We start from the raw sequence: 20271 nt of genomic DNA on the forward strand, positions 1-20271 counted from the left end.
CCAAGATTTACCCTCTAATGTTACGTCAGGTCAGATTGAAGTACCGCTTTGGCTGTATGCATAGAGCTGTGGTATAAAGCTGGTACCAACAACTTGTTTACCTCTGCCCAGTTATGCATTAGATTTGAGTGCAGATTAGTGTATAATTAAGTAATCAGCGATTAGCTAACCACCGGTATGTTCAGTGAATGGTAAACATAGCCAGATAGAGGTGATTACTATGTGTAATGCCATTTTGGTTGTAATCTTTGGGTTGGCCTTTTCAATTTGTGACAAAAATAGGTATAATCAATGCTAATAAAATTCAAACATGCATAGCTATGTTTCTTGATATAATGCATATATGTTTCCCTCATTTTCACTTTAATGATTTTTTTACTGAGGTAAAGATTAAGTTTTTATTGATTGAGACACAAAGTCATGGTAGCTTCACACTACTGCAACTAATCTTACTTTTTGTGTCCCTGTAGACATATTTGTATCACTTAGATGATATTGGTATTGAGGTGTCCACAAAGATTTTTCTGAGCAATAATTTTTGAAGTCCCAATCAAGTGTTAACTTCATGTATATTTTTGGTCCATAGGTCAAAGGTCAAGGTCCTGTCAATAGTTTTGAATCAATTCCCTTGGGTCAATGCTTAATAAGCTCATATCTTTTTTTGGCAAATTTGGATCGAGTAAGCTCAAGCTTCATGTCCATGTTTCTCAACAAAAGCCATTGCTTTGGATTGCTTTTCTGTTTAAAAGGTCAAAGTCACTGTTACCATAAATTAGATCTTTCCCTGCTGAATATTTTAAGTCACATATTGACTTGAAATTCTTGTCTAGTTACATGTATTTATGGCTTAACGTATAGTTACTATATGAACATGAAAATTCTTCAGTGTCTATGTTGTATAACTGTGACGTTTTGTCAAAGGTCAAGTCAGATATACTGTAACTTTATTATATGAACTACATTTGAGTAAGATTATAGAAGAAATCAGTAATTAATGCTTTATCTTCTTTTTCAGTTGGTAGACTTACATGTATATCTGGTGCCACAGAACATATGGAGAGAACGCTACAACAACTTCCTAAACCAAAATGTCACAGAAACAGTATCGGCTGGGATCATCAGGTAAGTTCACACGTGTTCTAAGGTACTATATTGTGGCTGTATAACAAATTACTGTTACTATGAATGGAAAATGATAGACAAACAGAAAAGGAAAAAAAGATACACAAAAAACAGAATAACAAATAAAACAGGGAATGGTAATACATTGTATTTTCACAACAACAAAAAAACAAAACCAAAAAAAAACAAATTTCAGATCTTTTTCAAATCATACACATGGTTTCCAGTGGCCATATCTATCTATTACAATTGCATAACTAGAGTTTAATTGCAACAAGGAGAAGAAAATCTGAAATGTAATATGTATGTCCATGTTTGCCACACCTAGCAGCAGACTATTGCCTGACATGTTAAATAATTCTGCTGAATATTGTTCCAGGGTCCATCCCGAGCAGAAAGTTATTGTGTTACGTGACGAGATTGATACTCAGATAGGAGCAGAGCTGGTACCCAGGGAATACGTCTTCTTAAAAAGTGTCGGCAGGAGTATAACAAAGGTAAGTGAGGCGTCGGTTCAGAAATATAACGGTCACACCCTTCTCTACCTATCATATTGTACCAATAGTGGTTCTACTTAGGGCTAAGTCAATAAGTCATTCTGATATATCACCACCAGACTTCCATTTCTTGGCAGTAAATACCAGATACTGACTTGAAGTCAGTGTTTTCCTCCAAGTTTTAAGTCAGCTTCCTTGCCCTCATACACCTGGCATATCCTTAATTGCATGGACCTGGCTGTTGGCAGTGTCAGTAATAACCCTGCCAAACCCTTGACACTCATTCCATCCCAAAACCTAATGTGACACTTCCTTATTCTCCTTCTGATTTACGCCTCTCATGTTCTCCCTACCCTGAGCTTTCTGTCCTTGTACCAGTAGGAGCCCTGCCCAAGCTTTGTGTCCTTGTACTAGTAGGAGCCCTACCTGTATCATCACCTCCACACCTATGTCCTTGTACCAATGGAGACCCTACCTGCACATGGAACCCTATGAATTTCCTGTTTCTTTCCCTATAAATCAATGTCCAGTCCTTGTACCAATGGAGACCCTACCTGTACATGGAACCCTATGAATTTCCTGTATCTTTCCCTATAAATCAATGTCCAGTCCTTGTACCAATGGAGACCCTACCTGCACATGGAACCCTATGAATTTCCTGTTTCTTTCCCTATAAATCAATGTCCAGTCCTTGTACCAATGGAGACCCTACCTGTACATGGAACCCTATGAATTTCCTGTATCTTTCCCTATAAATCAATGTCCAGTCCTTGTACCAATGGAGACCCTACCTGTACATGGAACCCTATGAATTTCCTGTTTCTTTCCCTATAAATCAATGTCCAGTCCTTGTACCAATGGAGACCCTACCTGTACATGGAACCCTATGAATTTCCTGTATCTTTCCCTATAAATCAATGTCCAGTCCTTGTACCAATGGAGACCCTACCTGTACATGGAACCCTATGAATTTCCTGTATCTTTCCCTATAAATCCATGTCCAGTCCTTGTACCAAAGGAGACCCTACCTGTACATTGAACCCTATGAATTTCCTGTATCTTTCCCTATAAATCAATGTCCAGTCCTTGTACCGATAGAGACCCTACCTGTACATGGAACCCTATGAATTTCCTGTATCTTTCCCTATAAATCCATGTCCAGTCCTTGTACCAATGGAGACCCTACCTGTACATGGAACCCTATGAATTTCCTGTATCTTTCCCTATAAATCCATGTCCAGTCCTTGTACCAATGGAGACCCTACCTGTACATGGAACCCTATGAATTTCCTGTATCTTTCCCTATAAATCCATGTCCAGTCCTTGTGCCAATGGAGACCCTACCTGTACATGGAACCCTATGAATTTCCTGTATCTTTCCCTATAGATCCATGTCCAGTCCTTGTACCAATGGAGACCCTACCTGTACATGGAACCCTATGAATTTCCTATATCTTTCCCTATCAATCCATGTCCAGTCCTTATACCAATAACGACCCTACCTGTACATAGAACCCTATGAATTTCCTGTATCTTTCCCTATAGATCCATGTCCAATCCTTGTACCAATGGAGACCCTACCTGTACATGGAACCCTATGAATTTCCTATATCTTTCCCTATCAATCCATGTCCAGTCCTTATACCAATAACGACCCTACCTGTACATAGAACCCTATGAATTTCCTGTATCTTTCCCTATAAATCCATGTCCAGTCCTTGTACCAAAGGAGACCCTACCTGTACATTGAACCCTATGAATTTCCTGTATCTTTCCCTATAAATCAATGTCCAGTCCTTGTACCAATGGAGACCCTACCTGTACATGGAACCCTATGAATTTCCTGTATCTTTCCCTATAAATCCATGTCCAGTCCTTGTACCAAAGGAGACCCTACCTGTACATTGAACCCTATGAATTTCCTGTATCTTTCCCTATAAATCAATGTCCAGTCCTTGTACCGATAGAGACCCTACCTGTACATGGAACCCTATGAATTTCCTGTATCTTTCCCTATAAATCCATGTCCAGTCCTTGTACCAATAGAGACCCTACCTGTACATGGAACCCTATGAATTTCCTGTTTCTTTCCCTATAAATCCATGTCCAGTCCTTGTACCAATAGAGACCCTACCTGTACATGGAACCCTATGAATTTCCTGTATCTTTCCCTATAAATCAATGTCCAGTCCTTGTGCCAATGGAGACCCTACCTGTACATTGAACCCTATGAATTTCCTGTATCTTTCCCTATAAATTCATGTCCAGTCCTTGTACCAATGGAGACCCTACCTGTACATGGAACCCTATGAATTTCCTATATCTTTCCCTATCAATCCATGTCCAGTCCTTATACCAATAACGACCCTACCTGTACATGGAACCCTATGAATTTCCTGTATCTTTCCCTATAGATCCATGTCCAATCCTTGTACCAATGGAGACCCTACCTGTACATGGAACCCTATGAATTTCCTATATCTTTCCCTATCAATCCATGTCCAGTCCTTATACCAATAACGACCCTACCTGTACATAGAACCCTATGAATTTCCTGTATCTTTCCCTATAGATCCATGTCCAGTCCTTGTACCAATGGAGACCCTACCTGTACATGGAACCCTATGAATTTCCTATATCTTTCCCTATCAATCCATGTCCAGTCCTTATACCAATAACGACCCTACCTGTACATAGAACCCTATGAATTTCCTGTATCTTTCCCTATAGATCCATGTCCAGTCCTTGTACCAATGGAGACCCTACCTGTACATGGAACCCTATGAATTTCCTATATCTTTCCCTATCAATCCATGTCCAGTCCTTATACCAATAACGACCCTACCTGTACATAGAACCCTATGATTTTCCTACCTGGTATATCTTTCCCTAAAAATCTATGTCCAGTCCTTGTACCAATGGAGAACCTACCTGTAAATGGAACCCTATGAATTTCCTTTCCCTATAAATCAATGTCCAGTCCTTGTACCAATGGAGACCCTACCTGTACATGTAACCCTATGAATTTCCTTTATCTTTCCCTATAAATCCATATCCAGTCCTTTTAGCAATGGAGACCCTACCTGTACATGTAACCCTATGAATTTCCTGTATCTTTCCCTATAAATCCATGTCCAGTCCTTGTACCAATGGAGACCCTACCTTTACATGGAACCCTATGAATTTCCTGTATCTTTCCCTAAAAGTCCATGTCCAGCCCTTGTACAAATGGAGACCCTACCTGTACATGGAACCCTATGAATTTCCTGTATCTTTCCCTATAAATCCATGTCCAGTCCTTGTACCAATAGAGACCCTACCTGTACATGGAACCCTATGAATTTCATGTATCTTTCCCTATAAATCCATGTCCAGTCATTGTACCAATGGAGACCCTACCTGTACATGGAACCCTATGAATTTCCTGTATCTTTCCCTATAAATCCATGTCCAGTCCTTGTACCAATGGAGACCCTACCTGTACATGGAACCCTATGAATTTCCTGTATCTTTCCCTATAAATCCATGTCCAGTCCTTGTACCAATGGAGACCCTACCTGTACATGGAACCCTATGAATTTCCTGTATCTTTCCCTATCAATCCATGTCCAGTCCTTATACCAATAACGACCCTACCTGTACATAGAACCCTATGATTTTCCTACCTGGTATATCTTTCCCTACAAATCCATGTCCAGTCCTTGTACCAATGGAGAACCTACCTGTAAATGGAACCCTATGAATTTCCTTAATCTTTCCCTATAAATCAATGTCCAGTCCTTGTACAAATGGAGACCCTACCTGTACATGGAACCTTATGAATTTCCTTTATCTTTCCCTATAAATCAATGTCCAGTCCTTGTACCAATGGAGACCCTACCTGTACATGGAACCCTATGAATTTCCTTTATCTTTCCCTATAAATCAATGTCCAGTCCTTGTACCAATGGAGAACCTACCTGTACATTGAACCCTATGAATTTCCTTTATCTTTCCCTATAAATTCATGTCCAGTCCTTGTACCAATGGAGACCCTACCTGTACATGTAACCCTATGAATTTCCTTTATCTTTCCTTATAAATCCATATCCAGTCCTTGTAGCAATGGAGACCCTACCTGTACATGGAACCCTATGAATTTCCTGTATCTTTCCTTATAAATCCATGTCCAGTCCTTGTACCAATGGAGACCCTACCTGTACATGGAACCCTATGAATTTCCTGTATCTTTCCCTATAAATCCATGTCCAGTCCTTGTACCAGTGGATGCTGTGCCTGTAACCCTGTCTTGTGTGGGTTATGTTGCCCCTGCCTAAACTTATACCTCTTTCCTTGTTATTTTTGCAGTTATTACCTTCTGTACCCTTTGCTCCAGTCAAAAGTTTTAATGTGTTGAATAATAGTTTACCTGGTAGTGTATTTTAGGTTTAGGACGTCTCAGAAATCTAAATCTAGAATTGATAATTATTTACTTCAGTAAAATCCAAGTGTTTGTCAGTCTTTAATTGAACAATACAGCGCCACCAAGACCTGGCAACCTACTTACAATTAAGCTGTGTCGGATTTCATCACCATCTCGTGTGTTATACTTATTTTAATTAGGATCTTATTAAAGATGTTTTTTGCTGGTTCTCTTATGACACGTAAGTTCAATAGTATAGTGTACCCTGTCACCTGTGTCCTATCAAAGGCTAAAAGATTGATTAGGACTCCATGTACAGCTTGTGTAATTGCCTCAGAGGACCAATAAGACTTGTACCACGAAGGACAGACATTGAGTCACTTTTAATCATTCCTTCTTTGGAGATTTAGAAAAGGTACAAAAGAGTCAGTAGTTTGTATTGAGAATAACAGAAAAGGAGAATCTCAGTTGATGATTGATTTTCAATGTATCATTACAGAATGGTTGTTGAATCAGTGTATACATGTTACCAGAGGAAATTAAGATGTTATGTTTGATGTTTAATTTCATGCTCCATAGAGACCTGTGAAGTAGGTTTAAAACAAACATTGATGAAGGCATTAAGTATACAGATTGACTTTGTGCTAGTCCCACTAGACATACAGGGATTCAGCTGCCTGCCATATACAACACCGACCTACCATTAAGTCACTAAGGGTAGGTTTGGTGGTAAGAATTTAAGGCATCCATTGATTAACAAGTATTCAAAAGTATGATCATGGTTTTGTCTTGTCCTTATAGACTGCCAGAGTATAGTTTCACTTATGGACGTTTTCCATGGAATAATAAAGAACAAAATACATCTAGCTTGAAATATCTTAGAAACAAATAATCCAAAGAATTAAAGTCAGAAGATCAAGAGTTACTTTAGAATGGCTTTGGACCTCTTCAATTTCATAGCCTTTGATTTGAGAATGGTATTGTATCGTCTAGTTTAGAGGTATTTGTTGTGTCCTTTGAGTTGAGTTTGAGAGTATTGTTTTTAAATTTGATTTGACTGTAATAAATTGTATCTTTTGTTCTAATTATAAGGTACAGTTGTATTTGGATGATTTAGAGTTTACAGACAAGATTTCGGTCATAAATTTTACTCAAGTCTTAATCCTTCCTCTTTTCTCAACACGACTAGGGTGAAGTTTTTGACCCTTGGGTTAGAGGCTAATTCCTCAGGTAAAGGTCACATGTCATTACCGTATTGATGTTACAACTTATCACGGCTGTACAGGTTACATTAAACAACTACTACAAGTGAGAAATTGTGGATAAAGCAAGCCCTGATTTTATTGATATCCTTTGAAGACGTAGAACTTGCTCTCTTTTGTTGATGGCTTAATACTAAAGATCTGAAAGGACAATATTGATAGGCACCCATAAAACATCTGTACCGTAACTTATCCAAGTGCTCGGTTCTAACAGACGTCATTAAAACACATTAACGATTATACGCGTATTATCCATCCTTGGTGAATTGATCTCCTTTGTTCTTTACTTTACTCTACAGACTTTACCTAGCTGTTTCCCTTATCTCTATATGTATAATATTATTGCCGGGCGTTAATGTCGACTGTACAGGACTAGTACACCTGTAAAATTGTTTCCAACAGGTATATCCTTTTCTATACAATCATTTTACCGCTATAAGGATATATGCCCGGATTCAAAGATTTATTGAAAGCTATCTAGACATTGCATTAGAACTTGGCCTTCATTTTCTGACACATGATGCCAGATAAAATGTGACGACATGCAGTTTCCTTATTTTGACATGAGTTGAGTACATGATAAACTATATTGGATATAACTGTTACTAATATTCTTGTTTATGGGTTTGACTTTCTTACAATTTATTTTCTATATTGTTATTAGACTTTAAAATGTCTAGATCAGCTGGCCTATCGAGTTTAGTCCACGCCTTTCTTTAAGCATACAGTTAAAAGGATTCAGGTGTTGACATCCTGAAAGTTATAAATGGTTATTCATTTTATCACAGAATATGGTACATTAATGCTCACTAAATACCTGGATCATATGTAGCTCTATATTTAGGGGGAAAATATCAAGTCTGGAATTATGTTTTACATCTGCTATCTTATTCAAGACAAATTATTTCAGTTTGAAACATAAAGCTCCATTATGCTTCATCATGAAATGTCAGGAGGGCATGATGTTAGCCATGGCTGTTCCTTCTTATCTCTTCCCACCCCATCCTGTTGGGGCCCAGTCCTCCTTGGCTGTTCCTTCTTATCTCTTCCCACCCCATCCTGTTGGGGCCCAGTCCTCACTTGGTATATAGAGGCGAGAGCATTTAATGGAATGTGTATGAGGAAATGTTACTTTAAAAATGTAGATAAAACTGATTGTTTCCTTTGAATGTGTTGGTAAAACATAGAATTCTGTGCTCCATATATATTGATGCTTGGTAGGAAAAACCCACAAGGAAGAGGTGTTAAAACTATCTAAGGAATCAAAGATATCACTGTTTTGACCTTTCCTTACGCATTTGACAGCTTGATACATTCCATGTGACAAAATTAAATATTTTTCTTTGTGGACACAAAGCAGGAGATAAGAGTTGTATGGGTATGATACAACTTTAACCATAAAAGCACAGTATTTACCCAGCCCGTGTCTAGTGATAGGCCCATATAAGCTTTTATACTATTGTCCAGTGATAAGCCCTCCCCTGTATCTGAATCCCTAGGGGTGTATACGAGATCACCAAGGCTTATCCTAGGATATATTTAGCATTATGTTGTTTGACATGACACTATTAGGATAGATATGATAAGATATGAAATCTTACTAACATATTGTACATGTATAAAATCTACCATACTTCACATAGAATTGTGTTTTTTTATGTCATTTGTTGTATACAGCTTTTTTAGCTTTCTGACTTGTTGTTATATAGGTTAATTAACATATTGCATTTTTGCAATACAATGTACACAGTGAAATATATTTAGGAATCTAAAAAAGAAAGATATAATAAGAATATTATTTTACTATGAGATTGCCATTCATGCACATTAAAAATTAAAATAAAAAAATATTGTATATCCAATTTGAAATAATCTACAGTGTTATGATATGTCAGAATCATAATATATAAAATGGTGATTGTTTGTTTACAGTTGAAGGCTAAGCAGGAATATCAGTTAAAAGTGAAGAATTTCATTCCACCTCAGGTACGTATACTGGCACTCACATTTTAATGAATTTTAAAGTCAGTCTGAATTCGAAAAAACAGCTATTTTGTTTGGAAATATTTAATGCCTAAAAGAGCACTTCTTTGTACATGTCCTGACATTATGATACTTGTACATGACACTAATGATATTGTATTCAATTAACACAAAAAGCAGCTAGCTACGGGGAACTAAGGTATTAAGTTATCAAATTTTAACCTTTCAAATCTTATTGCATCAAGTAAACCAAAATCACTTTACCAAGCAAATGTAAAGAAACTTTATTATGTAATAATAAAGATTCAAGGCAATAGTGAAGTCATAGTGAAGAAAGGGAAAAGAATGCTTATTGGGTCAAATATATATGTTCACAAAAATGTAAAATATAAAAAAGTTCTAGAAACACATGCTTCATTCACTCCCAGGGCAGAACTGTCATGTGCGTTAGATGTTTGTTGATGATGACATGTGTTTACCCAAATTTCTATTTCCCAGAGTTATGCACCAGAGTTGTTCTTACTGGAGGCCCCAGATGTTGACAGTAGCCGAAGTTCAGTTCGACCGGACAGTCCGGAATACACAACTGGTCGGAAGTCCGATCGGACACCATACACATCACACAACACTAATCCAACAAGTCCGGAGTACAATATGTCATCAGCGGAAAGTAAGTAGTCTCCCTTTTTACAAGGGGAGAAAACTCCATACAATCACATTTATTGTAATGCAATTTCTTATAATGTAAAGCTTTATATGTCAATATTTCTATCAAAATGTATTCAATATAATCATTATATATTTGTTTGAAAATCTTATTTAATCTTTTCATGGTTATTTTAATTTTTTGATTATAATCTTTATTAGTTTGTGAAAACCTTGTTATGTAAATTAAATTTGATAAATTTGCAAGTGCATAACAAATGATAAAGACAATTTTAATTTAAGTCATTTCTTAAGTAATTAAAACAATTAAAGAAAACTACCTTTCTTTGAAAATGTATTGCTGTGCATGTGTTTATAGAAAATATATGTTGTTTTAGTGGATGCAGACAAATGGCATCTAACTTGAAATTTACATTCATGGTTTGAAAACTAACAACACCTTGGTTATGTATGGAAGTGCTTTTTGGTATAGTTATGACAGAATTCAAAACAGATCTTGTCCAATTTATAGAGTTAAAAATAATCATAAATAGCTTTTTATTTCAGTACAATTCAGATAAATTAGCATTATTCATACAAACGTTTATTCTTAGTAAGTTTCTTTTCTAAAATGTCAGTGAACTAATTTTCTTTTGAACCATTACTGGTATTTTGGGCAAATATTTTTTTTTTTAAACAAAAACATGTTTTATATAAATTCTTGAATTCTGTCATGTTTTTAGAATCTGCTGCAATAGAATTGATTTGAGACTGTGAATTGAATAAAAGCGACCATAATCTTCAACACAAGCTTTAAATAATTATACTGAACTCCATGAAAGGAGTTAATTATATGCTCTTTGTGATCTTCTCATACTAAACGGTGTGGCACAAGTTTATACTTATATAGGCACTAATAACATGGGAATAAGGAGGCAACCTTTCCACACTCCAGAAATGTATCTAAAAGTGAGTTCTTCAGGTACAATCGATGTGTAGACGCTACAGTTAGATTCGCTATTAAAAAGACTAGAAGCCAGTTCTGGTATGATTTGCACCAAATAAAAACCTGCGAAATTTATCATAGAAACTTATGAGCATCAAGTTAGATACGAATGAAGCATTTGATTTTGAAAGTAGAAAAAACATAGTAAAATTTAAATATGTCTAGTCTATTATCATGTCTAAAATACATTGTTGTCAGTGAGCTAACTAATAAAAATGTAGATAGCTAGTTTTATGGCAGTAGATTGTGCAGTATGTTGCTCCATTCGATCTGTATTTGGAGTATGATAAGAACATAGAATGTTACTTATCCAATATGTATAGGCTCGATATCAATAACTGCCTTAGACTAACCTAATGTTGTTTTTGCACCCTTTTCCATCTTTTTTGTTATGATAGAAAGTTATCTGCCCTTGGAAGAAGTTATTTGTTGTGACATTATTGGTTAGAGTAATGAATAATTTTATGACTTACAGGTGTATTTTTCTCACAGAATGTAATGACACGATCAATATCTTCCAACAAGAAAAGATAACTCAATGTTACAAAGATAGACAAAATTCTGTAGGCCAGTAACTCATTATGAACTTACAATAGTGATCTGAAGCACCTCGATTTGTATTTTAGTTACCATGGTATTATATTGTTTTCTTTACACAATTGTTAATTTCATTGATGGATATTCACACCGAGTGAACCTGACGACTATTTAGTCCCCATACTGGAAGCTGGGTGTCAGTTTGTTGTAAGTACCGCCCCACACAAGGGGCAGACATGTACTGCGACCTGCAGCGTAGTTTTGGCATATACTGCACTGTTAACCCTGAGTGGTGGTTCTACCCATAATCAGCATGTCGGGAACTGAGGAGGATTTAACTCTCTTGGAAATTCATTAATCAAAATTTATCTTAAACATAATGCACAGAATATTTATGCATTAGAATACACCATATATATAAAAAAAAGCATATCTATCAGTTTTAACGACTGATTTACTAATATCAGTTAAACAATCAATTAAATAGCCTCTACAATTTATGCTTATGAGTAGAGTAACTTTTAATATTATTTATCATCAGATAAAAGTTTAGTGTAAAATCCATGTTTTACTAACAATATAAAAAGTCTTTGAAAGCTTAAATCATATAATCCTCCTCTTCCTGTGGGCTTATCTCCCTTTCCTTTATGCCTTTGATGTATGTTTGCTCAAATATGTTGTCAAGGTAACTATGGTTGCTACGCACTTTTGTTTTTGATTGCCATGGTAATGGTACAATGTTTGAGGCAACTATAATGGTTGCTGCTCTGCACATTTGTTTGGTCACCATGGTTACGGTATGTGCTGCCTGACACCATAACAACATTTGCTCTGCAAATTTGTTTGATCACCATGGTTACAGTACACTCTGTCTGTAACCATAATCATGATTGCTCTACACGTTTGGTCACCATGGTAACAATACACATTGCCTGAAACCATAACAATAGTTTTGATTTATTCTCCATGGTAACGGTACACTACCTTTTGCTTAGCAACCAGTTTCATTTGATTGACAACATTGTGAGTTAGACGACCTGTATGTAACTGTTGTCTTGTGATACCTGTGATGTGTCTGTGTAAATGTCTCCCTTCCATTATAACATCTGATCATGCAGTCTCAATTTCACTAGCCTTGGACTGCAGCAGGGCTATTGGGCCTTTTGTAATTTTAGGTCACCTGAGACGAAGTCTCAAGTGACCTATTCTAATCGCCTTTTGTCCGTCGTCGTCCGTCGTGCGTCGTCCGTCGTCCGTCGTCCGTCGTGCGTCGTGCGTCGTATGTCCGTAAACAATTTACATTTTCGACTTCTTCTCCAAAACTGCCGAAGCAATTTCAATGAAATTTTGCACAAACCTTCTAAGGCATAAGGCCAATCAAAATTGTGAATTATATGGTCCCCACCCCCCAGGGAGCTATGGGAGGGGCCAAAAGGGGTAAAATTGACTAAAATTTCAAAAATCTTCTTCTCCACTCACAGATGTGATGGAATTAAATACTTTTCATAGATAGAAAGGTCATAAGGTCCTTTACAAAAATTGTGAATTATATGACCCTGGGGTCTCAGGTTTCCCCCTGGGGAGGGGGTTAAGTTTACTATAGTTTATATAGGGAAAACACATTTTTGAGTATTATTTGATCATTTGTAATAGGAAATGAGTCAAATATTGTCAGAATTATCAGTATGAGATTGCCATTGAATCCTATTAACCAATTTTCCATGACTGACCCCCAGGGGCCTTAGGGGCGGGGTCAAAAGGGGTCAAATAGGCTATATCTTCAAAAATCTTCTTCTGAAATTCTGGAAATGGTAGAATCACATACTCTTCATAGATGGAAAGGTCTTGAGGTCCTTTACCAAAATTGTGAATTATATGACCCTGGGGTCTCACGTTTCCCCCTGGGGAGGGGGTCAAGTTTACTATAGTTTATATAGTGAAAACACATTTATGAGCATTTTTTGCTCAATTTTAATACGAAATGAGTCAAACTTGTTTAGAATTATAAGCATGAGATAACATTTTAATATCATATCTATATTGGTCCTGGTCAACCCCCTCGGGGCAGAGGGGCGGGGCCAAAAGGGGCAAATAGGCTAAAACTTTAAAAATCTTCTTCTTAAATACTGGAAATGGTAGAATCAAATACTCTTCATAGATGGACAGGTCTTAAGGTGTTTTATGAAAATTGTGAGTTATATGACCCTTGGGTCTCAGGTTTCCCCCCTAGGGAGGGGGTTAAGTTTACTATATATAAGTTTATATATGGAAAACACATTTTTTAGCATTATTTAGTCATTATAATAGGAAATTAGTCAATTGTAGTCAGAATTATCCCTATGTGATGGCCATTGAATCTTATTACCAAATTTTCCATGACTGATCCCCAGGGGCCTTAGGGGCGGTCCCAAAACCGGTCAAATAGGCTAAAACTTCAAAAATCTTCTTCTGAAATTCTGGAACTGGTAGAATCAAATACTCTGCATAGATGGAAAGGTCTTAAAGTCCTTTACAAAAATTGTGAATAATATGACCCTGGGGTCTCATGTTTCCCCCTGGGGAGGGGGTCAAGTTTACTTTAGTTTATATAGGAAAAACACATTTATGAACATTATTTGCCTATTTTTCATAGGAAATTAGTCAAACTGGGTTAGAATTATTAGCCTGAAATAGCATTTTAACATCATATCCATACTGGTCATGGCTGACCCCCAGGGGCCAGAGGGGCGGAGCCAAAAGGGGTCAAAATGGTAATTTCAAAAATCTTCTTTTTGAATTCGCAGATTTGATGGAACCAGATACTCTTGATAGATTGGAAGGTCTTAAGGCCCTTTACAAAAATTTGTGAATTTCATGGCCCTGGGATCTCAGATTTTCCCCTAGGGAGGGGGTCAAATTTACTATAGTTTATATAGGAAAAACACATTTAGGAACATTATTTGCTTAGTTTTCATAGGAAATTAGTCAATCTTGGTTAGAATTATTAGCCTGAGATAGCATTTAACATCATATCCATATTGGTCCTGGCCGACTCCCAGGGGCGAGAGGGGTGGGGCCAAAAGGGGTCAAAATGGATAACATTTCAAAAATCTTTCTCCTGAATTCACAGATTTGATGGAACCAAATAATCTTCATAGATTAAAAATTTATAAAATCACTGACTGACTTCAAGGGCCTGATGGGCCAATATATATTTATAGTGTTTATATGCATGTCTTTGTTTCATTCTGTGTCTGAACTCAGGTGACCGCTAAGGCCCATGGGCCTCTTGTTTATCAGACCTTTGGTCTGTCTGGTATATTCAGTATCTGGTTGTGATGTATTCCTCCTTCTTCTCATATAATTTTCCTTTTGGTGTAATATATCTCTTTCTGCCATCTTTCTTCAAAATATATCGAGACTAACATTATGAATCTCAAGGGTTATTTTTTAAAAGTGTTTCATGTAATGTACTTCCATTGTTTTTAATTCTATATGTTATTGAGAGAAATAGTATATTTCTGTTGTTTATATATGTAATTATTCTCATCATGAAATTAGGTGTCATCATACGAAAGGTATGATGATCTTGGAGCTTAATTTTCAGCCAAATGGCTGTAGCTAAGTGATTGAATTAAGACATATGAAAACATAATGTCCTAATGGTTTTCCATGTCCTCAACTGAGGCTTATATCAGAATGCCAACTGTAGTGCTCTTGATGGAGATTTATGGTTACATTTTTATAAAAATCATGTCTGTCATGGCATAAATGGCTTTTGAAATGTTCAATAAAACACTTAGAAGGTTTTAGAGTGGGCCAGGTGTACAGTCTGACGATAGTGGGGCTACGGTACTGGTCCCTATCACAGGATGTAGCCTGGCTCTATACAGGGGCGGCTTGAAGACTCGCTGTTTGCTTTGGAATTTAGCTATGTGTATTTGCCTGTCAATGTAAGCCTGCTGGATTGAAAAGTTCTGTGATCAGCTCATAGGTGTATAACTCAAGCTATTGTCTGGCCCATGTGGAGAGCTCTGGTGGGAGGGAGATAAAGTTATCTAAATCGGGAGGCTTCCCTGTCTCATCCTGTGGAAAGTGTCCACCTATTGGGCCACCTTAATAGCCGTTAAAGATGCTTCATGCCATTAATTGTCTATTAAAGATGCTTCCCCCACCTCAGTTCATAGTCTGTTAAAGATACTTTGCCCTATAAATTGTTTCACCCCATAGTTGTCCATTAAAGATTCTTCACCCTATAATTATCTATTAAAGATGCTTCCCCCACAATAGTCCATTAAAGGTATTTCACACACAGGGGGCCAACTCAATGAAAATGGATGTTGTCATACATTTTTTTTTGTATTTGGAGGATGGACTGATGAGTATATATGATAGTCATGTAAATTTTTTTCAAAAAATACGAGATTTGAAAAATTATTAAAAAATCGGGATATTTACTATAAAACAGAGAAAGGGACGACAGTCGCCATATTGGATTTTTTACCCCCACCTCGATTAAAGTTAATTTTTTCACAATAGTATACCTGTTTTCCTAGAGTCATAATCACGCATCAGTCCTCCGATAATCCATAATCACACACAAACCATGCAAAAGCATATAAACGATGTCTATGTAGTCAAACGCAATATTTTAATCCAAAATTACCGGCGCTTTCTGACTTGTGACATCGAAAGCAACGTTCTAGTGAAGAGCGATTAGAGTGACTTCCCCTGCAATGTCATTCAATGGGTTTAGTCAGAGATATTCCGATACGTTTTAATATTCAAATTTTCCGCGAAAACAAACGTATCGGAATATCTCTGATTAAACCGATTGAATTACACTGCAGGGGAAGTCACTCTTCACTAGGACGTTGCTTTCGATGTCACAAGTCAGAAAGCGCCGGTAATTTTGGATTAAAATATTGCGTTTGATTATATAGACATCGTTTATATGCTTTTGCATGGTTTGTGTGTGATTATGGATTATCGAAGGACTGATGCGTGATTATGACTCTAGGAAAAAAGGTATACTATTGTGAAAAAATTAACTTTAATCGAGGTGGGGGTAAAAAATCCAATATGGCGACTGTCGTCCCTTTCTCTGTTTTATAGTAAATATCTCGATTTTTGAATAATTTTTCAAATCTCGTATTTTTTGAAAAAAATCACATGACTGTCATATATACTCATCAGTCCATCCTCCAAATACAAAAAAATGTATGACAACATCCATTTTCATTGAGTTGGCCCCCTGTGATTTCACACTCACCAATGGATATTACCCTATCTCTTTCATTGGCTAAATATGCCATATTAATTGGTTGTTAAGGATGCTTGGTCCTGATCAACTTGCCCCATTTGGTATTGTATCTATTAAGTATCTGTTAAAGATCGAGTATAGAAACTGCCTTAAAACTTTGAAACAGTTTAACTTGGATTCCTGCTGTTAAGCTACTTTAGACTTTGCCCTGATATGATGAGTCAACAGTTAACTGATAAACAACTTATACACCAAGTCAAGCTCATAGATCATATTCATATTGAAGTTTTAAAGATTTTCAAGGATTATGATATTTATAACAAAGTTTATATAAACACAATGTATATTTGATATACATTGCCAAGGTTTGATAACAGTGTATGACTAACAACAGATATAAATGACTAGGTGACATACCTAATAACGGGTCGCTGTGACACAGGGCTTTAAGAGTGTCTACAATGTAATATCACAATACTGGAAGTTAACGTGATTGTTTTGATTATCTGAGAAAACTTTTCTCCACCTCCCTAATCTGGCATGTCCATAAATGAACCTGGCTATTTATAAGACGATAAAGAGAGTTTAACCAACTTGAATGTGCAGCCTCCATCTATGTGTACTTATGGTACTATATTGATCTAACCTGAAGGTCTCCTGATGTATTTTAACAATTCTAACATTCACAAGGAAATAATTTCCTTGTATCAGGAACTTGTATGGTCCTTATTGCTTATATTGATGACAATGACTGTAATTTAATGGGATTCAAGGATTAACTTGAATAGATTTTTTATGTTATGGAGATATAACACAAAAATCTGAGTGTACTCTAAATAAACCGCGAAGCGGTTTATGATGAGAGTACACTCAGAATTTTGTGTTATATCTCCATAACATAATGATCACCAATTTCTATGGTGTAAGAAATGCTATTTTGTCAAAATGGTTTTTTCTTAAGAATCATAGAACTGATATAACTCTTCCACACTGTCCCTCTCATATGCATAAGGTTTTAACAAATAAAACACGTGGTATTTCAGTGTATGAAATTTTTATTAAAAAGTTAGCTGTTAAAAAGAATTATCAAGAAAAATGGTCATATGATCTTGATCTTCAGGCGGATCATTCCTGGTGGAAGAAGGCATGCTCCATTTTACTTAAATCTTCCTCTGATTCTAAACTTCGGTGGTTTCAATACCAAATTGTACATAGAATAATATCTACAAATAAATATTTATATACAATAAAAATAATAAACTCTCCTCTTTGTTCCTTCTGCAAAGGAATTTCTGAAACTTTAATGCATCTTTTTTGTGAATGCCGTATTGTCTCAAACTTTTGGGAAGACTTTTCCTTGTGGGTTGAGACCAAGACAGGAATTGCTTTAGGACTTACCAATATCGGAATAATATTGGGTTTTCAAAGTCACAAATTTACAAATGTAAATTTTTTAGTTCTTTTAGCCAAATTTCATATATATAAGCTCAAATATACTAATGATCCCCCATCTGTCATAAGTTTTAAAAGAGATCTTGAATATTATTTCAGGTTAGATGAGTATACCAATAAAAAAAATCTAACTCTAAATGTTTTCAATAAAAGGTGGGAACACTTAAAATTACTTATTTCATGACTATCATAGCACTTTAATTCGATGCAGCTCATGTGTGGAAGTGTGAGTGAATGTTGTACATTCAGATTTTATATTTTCTCCTTTATAACTCAACAATTTGTTTTTTTTCATAAAGAAATATATAATTATAATATCTTTTATGAATGACTGTTTGTACATTCCATCAATTCATATGTTTTCTTCACTGTTAAATTTGTGTATTGTTTCTAATGATGTTTTTGGAGAATAAGAAAAATTTGAAAGAGAAAAAAAATATCTCCATAACATAAAAAAATCTATTCAAATTAATCCTTATAATTCAATTTACTAAAGATAATCTCTTCAACATTTAAAATTCGTTTTGGGACTCTTTTGTCTATGAAATTATTACGCCGTCATCTCAGCCAATCAGAAGCGACGTTACAAACGGCGACGCCATTTTTTCCTTTATGGGCTGATAAAGTAAATTTTTAAGCCAATGAAAATGCTCGTAACAAGCAAAAATGAATTAAACACGGATAAACAACAGTTGCCATGGTTCCCAATACAAGTGGCCATTAAAGTCCTTAAAACGCTAGTCAACTGTAAAATAATTTCCATTAGACCTTTGGTTTGTGATTTAAGTCTCTGTCTATACTGGATTCTCCTTGGGATTGTTGATTTCTGGGCATCAAGAGGACCAGAAAACAAAAGCAAATGATAGAGTGAAATATTGAGACTATGGAGGAACCGATGATGTTTACAAACATGTTTACTGCTTCTTGTACATCCATATTGAATCAGAACCATCCAATCTGTTGTTAGAATTCCCATTACACTGAGAATCACTTCACTTCCATATCTCGTTCTGATTGAACTTTAATAGGACAAAAAGGCAAAAACCATATTACAACTACGGGATAGAAATTTTGTTTCATAGTAATAAAAATTATTATGGGGATTTATTCTACATAATGGTTATAGTTCCATCCTCAAATATCAACCTTACTGACTAATTCCTCACCTTTGTTAGATTCTCCCCTCCCCACTTCTCCCGACACCCTACCCCCTCACCCCCAGGCACTACTACATCTCCCACACCTTAGTTTGTCCGATTTGTCCCTACCTCCTCCTCCCTTCACAAAATAGCCGGAACATCTATACCCCCAAGTCTCCAGACTTTCCTTATTTTTTTCTCAGGTCAGTCTCACTTTCCCCATACCCTCACAACCCTCATACACTTCCACCCATTTCAGATCAGCTCCCACCTCCAAAAAGAAAGAATAAATGCAAAACCAACAAATCAAAAACAAAATAACATTCCCAAACCTTCAAATTGTCTTCTTTCATGAATACCCAACTCTGTTGCATGATCTTGTATCTGTCTTTGTACCAATACCTGCTTCACAGCAATTCTATATACTTGCATGGTCACCAGCCTAGATAGAGCCTTATATATGTATAGTAGATCACATTTAGTTGAGCATGGCACTGTAGATCAAGAACTAACAGCTTAGCAACATTACTAAGATATTGTACATATAAGGGTAGAATTTTCTTCAGGGTGAAAAGTATGCTTTATGTAACGATATAGCTACACAGCCAGTCAATATTTAAGATGTGATGTTTCAATGACGGTGTGCACACTAGCTGCCACCTTCATCAGACAAAGGTGTAAAAAGGGCATAAGTTGTCTTCGAAATGAAAAAATAAATTAAAATTGTTTGATGACACCAGGTGCTTTATGGGACACATCTAGACAAGTTGGACTTACTGTCTCCAAAAAGTGTTTGTCTATTGTTTTCTTGATGTTTCACCATTACATTTCTATGAAATTCTCCATATTGCATGACACATTCACTATTTTACTTTGGTTTAAATGACAATGTTCAAATCAGCACAATGTCTTTATAAACATGCACGAATGGCATCTTACTTTGAATGTACATAGCAGACGATTCTTACAACACATGCATGAAAA

General features: G+C 36.2%; 1 protein-coding gene across 2 annotated transcripts in view; it reads left to right on the top strand.

The window, feature by feature from the left end:
- LOC138325769 (caldesmon-like) overlaps positions 1–20271 on the top strand; it is a 66194-nt gene that overhangs the window by 24494 nt on the left and 21429 nt on the right. For both annotated transcript variants that reach the window (XM_069271651.1, XM_069271650.1), the window contains exons 2-5: positions 1016–1122; positions 1502–1619; positions 9216–9269; positions 9765–9936. In XM_069271651.1, the coding sequence (XP_069127752.1) occupies positions 1016–1122; positions 1502–1619; positions 9216–9269; positions 9765–9936 (451 nt within the window). The remainder of the gene's footprint in view (positions 1–1015; positions 1123–1501; positions 1620–9215; positions 9270–9764; positions 9937–20271) is intronic.

The sequence above is a fragment of the Argopecten irradians genome, chromosome 6 (assembly GCF_041381155.1).
Source record: "Argopecten irradians isolate NY chromosome 6, Ai_NY, whole genome shotgun sequence".
Taxonomy (NCBI): Eukaryota; Metazoa; Mollusca; class Bivalvia; order Pectinida; family Pectinidae; genus Argopecten; species Argopecten irradians.